General features: G+C 35.7%; 2 protein-coding genes and 1 long non-coding RNA gene across 3 annotated transcripts; 1 reads left to right on the top strand and 2 right to left on the bottom strand.

The window, feature by feature from the left end:
* The first annotated feature begins 478 nt into the window (after positions 1–478).
* Positions 479–1166, top strand: LOC110939072. Its single transcript, XR_002591942.2, has 2 exons — positions 479–639; positions 950–1166. It is a non-coding gene; the product is annotated as an uncharacterized LOC110939072 (long non-coding RNA).
* Positions 1167–2258: 1092 nt separating this feature from the next.
* On the bottom strand, positions 2259–3341 carry LOC118492142. The gene is made up of 3 exons (XM_035989945.1): positions 3137–3341; positions 2651–2795; positions 2259–2589 (listed from the first exon to the last, which is right to left on the bottom strand). The coding sequence occupies exons 1-3, from the start codon at positions 3339–3341 to the stop codon at positions 2259–2261; spliced, it is 681 nt and encodes a 226-aa protein (XP_035845838.1).
* Positions 3342–4172: 831 nt separating this feature from the next.
* Positions 4173–4523, bottom strand: LOC110943514. The gene has a single exon (XM_022185259.1). It carries the CDS (start codon positions 4521–4523, stop codon positions 4173–4175), a length of 351 nt encoding a protein of 116 aa, XP_022040951.1.
* Positions 4524–4754: the final 231 nt, after the last annotated feature.

Raw genomic sequence — 4754 nt, 5'->3', positions numbered from 1 at the left:
GATGAGGGAGAAATACTATTCTCGGGAGGAAATCCAAAAGCTGGAAATAGAATTCTGAAACTTGACTATGGTCAGAGCTGATGTTGTGGGGTACATGCAAAGGTTCCACGACCTATCTCGCGTAGTCCCTTACCTCGTAACACCCGAGTTCAAACGCACTGAATGCTATATCTGGGGTTTGGCTCCTAAAATTAGGAGCATGGTTACATCTGCAAACCCTACCACGATTACTCAAGTGGTAACCTTAGTCGTTAGTCTCACGGAAGATTATTTTCGGTATTATAACATGTGGCGTTAATGTAACGGAACAAATTGATACTGACCAAATTCCTGCCGTGTAACGCGGTACAATCCCACTAGTTTCCTGTTAAAGTCAACTAAAGAATCCATAAATGAATTGACTTGGAGGTAGTTGTATCCTTTCACTTGGTCAATGGGGTCAACATCACGTGCACCTCTATATATAGGAGGCAATGAGAAATAATGCATGTATCAACACACACTCTCACAAAATGAAATCCAATGGTTTTACTTTGATCTTCATTGTTTTGTTTTCACTTGTCCTTATTTCTTCTTCTGGGAGAATCCATCATGTGATGGCCATTCGTTCACCAAACGGTCCAAACCAGAAACCAAAAGGTATGATCATCACATACACATGATATGGCATATGCGTGTGTATACACATGTATGTATATGTATATATGAGGTCAATTAAAAAGTTACCTATGACAAAAAAATTATGGGAAGTTTAGGGATGTATATACAGCGGCGGACCTTTTTAAAAGGTGCGATCAGGATTTTTGTCTAAAGAATACACTAATTTGTCCGTCCCCCCCCCCGGTGTAGGTCTGCCATTGTCTATATATGTATCTATATGTGTTTATGCCACAATGCACAAACGTGCTTACATACATGTAAATCACATTCCTGTTTACTATGTATGCAGGAGAGGCAAAAGTTGAAGAAGAAAAGGTTGCACATACGGATAGTACGTGGGGTGGATGTTATGGTTGCTGGCCGCATCATAACAATCGTCGTCTTTGATAAACTCGATCTATGGTTTTGTCGATCCATCTGTGTTAGCTATGCTATGCATGTACTGACAATAATTTGAATAAAGTATGAAATAAATTTCGATTGGTGTTCTTAAAAATATTATGGAATGTTTAAAATTGTTACTGAGAGAAATATGAACAGACTGATGCATCAACATATGCATTAGACGACATACCAGCTACATACGAGTTAACAGAAGTAGTTGAATTATTGATGTAATTAAGGAAAGTATTATAAGAATGTCATATAATATACATCATGCAATTAAACCTATAAGAATTATTGATGAAAGCTCGAGAATTTATCAAAATAATTATTTTCAACTTTAGACTATAAATCAGTAGAAACAAAATGAAAGAGAAATTTTTAAATTTCTCATGATTTATCTTAAGCCATATTTTTCATCTTAGACAAAACGAACTTAACTAGTATGGTCAATTATAAGAATTAATAATGTAATATTTGACTTCTCATATTAATCAATATTCACAAAGAGTTCGTGTATTTGTTGGTTTAGGGAAGACTTCCTATGAGGTCAGGAATCTTGATACTATTCCCATATAAATATGCCTTACTGTGGAGTTTTGAGGAATCCATAGTTATTGTTAAAAAATATTTTCCTTTTTAATATTTTAGCAATATTTTAACACATGGAAATATGATGACCAGAAACAGATCTATGTGGTGGTGAGGGGTTGTCCAGGATACCTCATAACTTTCTTATCGAAGTGTAATTTTTTTAATCTTCGTTTTATTTATCGGAGATATCCCTAAGCAAATGTTACGATACCCCTAAATGTACCCTAAATGTAGGTAAAGATAAATAAAATGAAATTTTATGTTGGATGGAAACTAAAATTTCTAGTTGACGGAACTTGTAGTTGCACGTTAAAGAAGGAAGAAGATGAAGGTGTATTAATATAAGGGGGGTAAGGGCGCTAATCACTCATCACGCACAACTTCCAATCAAGTTCTGCCATGTCATTAAACATTATTCTATCATTAGTGATGGATTTTAGTGGAAATACCCATCACTTGTGATGGAATTCCATCACTCACAACCTTTTTTTTTTGTTTTTAAATTATAAATTAACAATAAAACAATAAAAATATAAATTATAAATTTCATTTAAATTAAAAACAATATTTCTAGAAATATTTTAGAGTACAATAAAAATAAAAACGTACATAAAGAAAATCTACTCCTCGTCCAAATCAGGAAATTCCAAACCTAAAGAACCTACAAGTTCAATTAAATCGTATCTCAACCGAAAGTGAATTTCTTCATCACGCAAGTCTTGTTGGATATTTTCGGGAACGGGAACTTGTGTAGGAGGATCCGGTGACCAATCTGGAGATATTGCACGTCTGTCTTCTTTGATTAGCAAAATGTGCAATATGATACATGCATATACTATGCTATGCATTGTTTTCTTATTCATCGCACGAATCGGTCGGTTTAGTATGCCCCATCTACCATTTAAAACATCAAAAGCCCTCTCAACATCTTTTCTTTCCGATTCTTGAAACCTTTTGAACACCTTTTACTTTAGTCTCGACAGGAAATGAAGGAGTTTTCATAAAAACAGACCATGATGGGTAGATACCATCCACAAGAAGAAAGCCTCGTCTGTAATATCTTCTGTTAACATAGAATGGACAGTAGGGTGCGGTACAATCCGTTACGGTTTGAAACAACGACGACGTGTGCAAAACATTGATATCGTTGTTTGAACCTGAAACACCAAAATATGAATGCCAAAACCATAAATCATTCGACGTCACCGCTTCAAGTATGATGGTTGGTCTTTTGACGTCACCCCTAACATACGCCCCTCGCAACTCTCTTGGACAATTTCTCCATTCGATATGCATACAATCGATGCTACCGAGCATCCCTGGAAAATGCCATCTAGCCTCATGTGCGGCGTAAATACGTGAGATGTCGTGTCTCGTCGGTTTACGTAAAAACTCTTTACCATACAATTTAACGATCGCGTTACAAAAAATTGCAGACATTCACGTGAAGTTCTGTCTGACATGGCTAAGTATTCATCAAATTGATCGGGAGGGTTACCTGTCACTAGTTGGCCAATGGTGGATGTGCATTTTTGTATCGGCATGAAACTTTGTTTGCCCCACCCATCGTAACGTTCTTGAAACCATTCTTCAGTTGCTTCGATGTCTCCAACAATCTTTAAAAATAAATCTTTTGGTAAATGAAACTGATCTCTAAATGTTTCGGCATTGAAGACCGGATTCTCCACAAAATAATCGTTCATTAACACACTTCGCTGGCATGTATACGATCACGATCCACCATTTTTTCTTTGGGCGGCTCGAACCTGCTTCAAGTGCGTTATACACCGTCTCGAAAAATTCAAGCGTCTCATTGTAGGAAGACGTTTAGCTATCGCTATCTCTCTCCATCGGAAACGTCGAATCCGTAGGAAAATCCATTTGTGAAATATGTAGAATGTGTGATATATGTTTATGTTTTGGTGTGGGTGAAATGGTATAAAAGTGTGAAATATATATAGATTGTTTAAGGTTTTTTTTTATTAATAACGGTACAATTCAACAATCAAACACCACACAACAGTTGAATTTTTGAAAGTTTAACGCGTTAAAAAGTTCACGCGTTGTGGGTTTGACGCGTAATATATTGGGGTGGCGGCGGTGTTTTCATTGCGATCACGCATGGTGAGGGCCGATCATGCTCCACTAGTGATGGAATTCCATCACTCACAACATCCAATCAAGTTCCGCCACGTAATCGATCTTTATTCCATCACTAGTGATGGATTTTAGTGGAAATGCCCATCACTAGTGATGGTTTTTTTATATTTTAAAATTATAAATTAACAATAAAACAATAAAATTATAAATTATAAATTTCATTTAAATAAAAAACAATATTTCTAGACATATTTTAGGTTACAAATTAAAAATAAACATATAAAAATAAAAAGATACATAAACAAAACCTACTACTCGTCCGAATTCGGAAATTCCAAACCTAAAGAACCTACAAGTTCAATTAAATCATGTCTCAACCAAAAGTGAATTTCTTCATTGCCCAAGTCTTCTTGGACATTTTCGGGAACGAGAACTTATGTAGGAGGACCCGACACCAAATCTGGAGATATTGCACGTCCATCTTCTTTACGTTCTTGAAACCATTCTTTGCTTACTTCGATGTCTCCAACAATCTTTAAAAATAAATCTTTTGGTAAACGAAACTGATCTCTAAACATTTCGGCATTGTAGACCGGATTCTCCACAAAATAATCCTTCATTAACCTTTCGTTGGCATGTATACGATCACGATCCACCATTTTCTTCTTTGGGCGGCTCGAGCCTTCAAGTTCGTTATAGACCTTCTCGAAAAATTCAAGCGTCTCATTGTGGGAAGACGTTTCGCTATGGGTGTCTATCGGAAACGAATCCGTAAGAAATTCCATTTTTACCCAAGAAAGTGGTATAAATTTATGTATTTTGTGGGTGAAATATGTAGAATGTAAGTGTTTTTTGTGGGTTGAAAAGGTTAATATATATATATATATATATATAATGTTTAAGTTTTTTTTAATCCAAACGGTCAAAATTAAAACGTTCAAAAACAACCAACATTCAAAACTCAATGTTCAAAATCATGTTTCTCACGCGTGATCACGAGCACGCGTTACAAATTC

Source organism: Helianthus annuus, chromosome 5 (genome assembly GCF_002127325.2).
Source record: "Helianthus annuus cultivar XRQ/B chromosome 5, HanXRQr2.0-SUNRISE, whole genome shotgun sequence".
Taxonomy (NCBI): Eukaryota; Viridiplantae; Streptophyta; class Magnoliopsida; order Asterales; family Asteraceae; genus Helianthus; species Helianthus annuus.
This window is presented reverse-complemented; position numbering and strand designations above follow the sequence as displayed.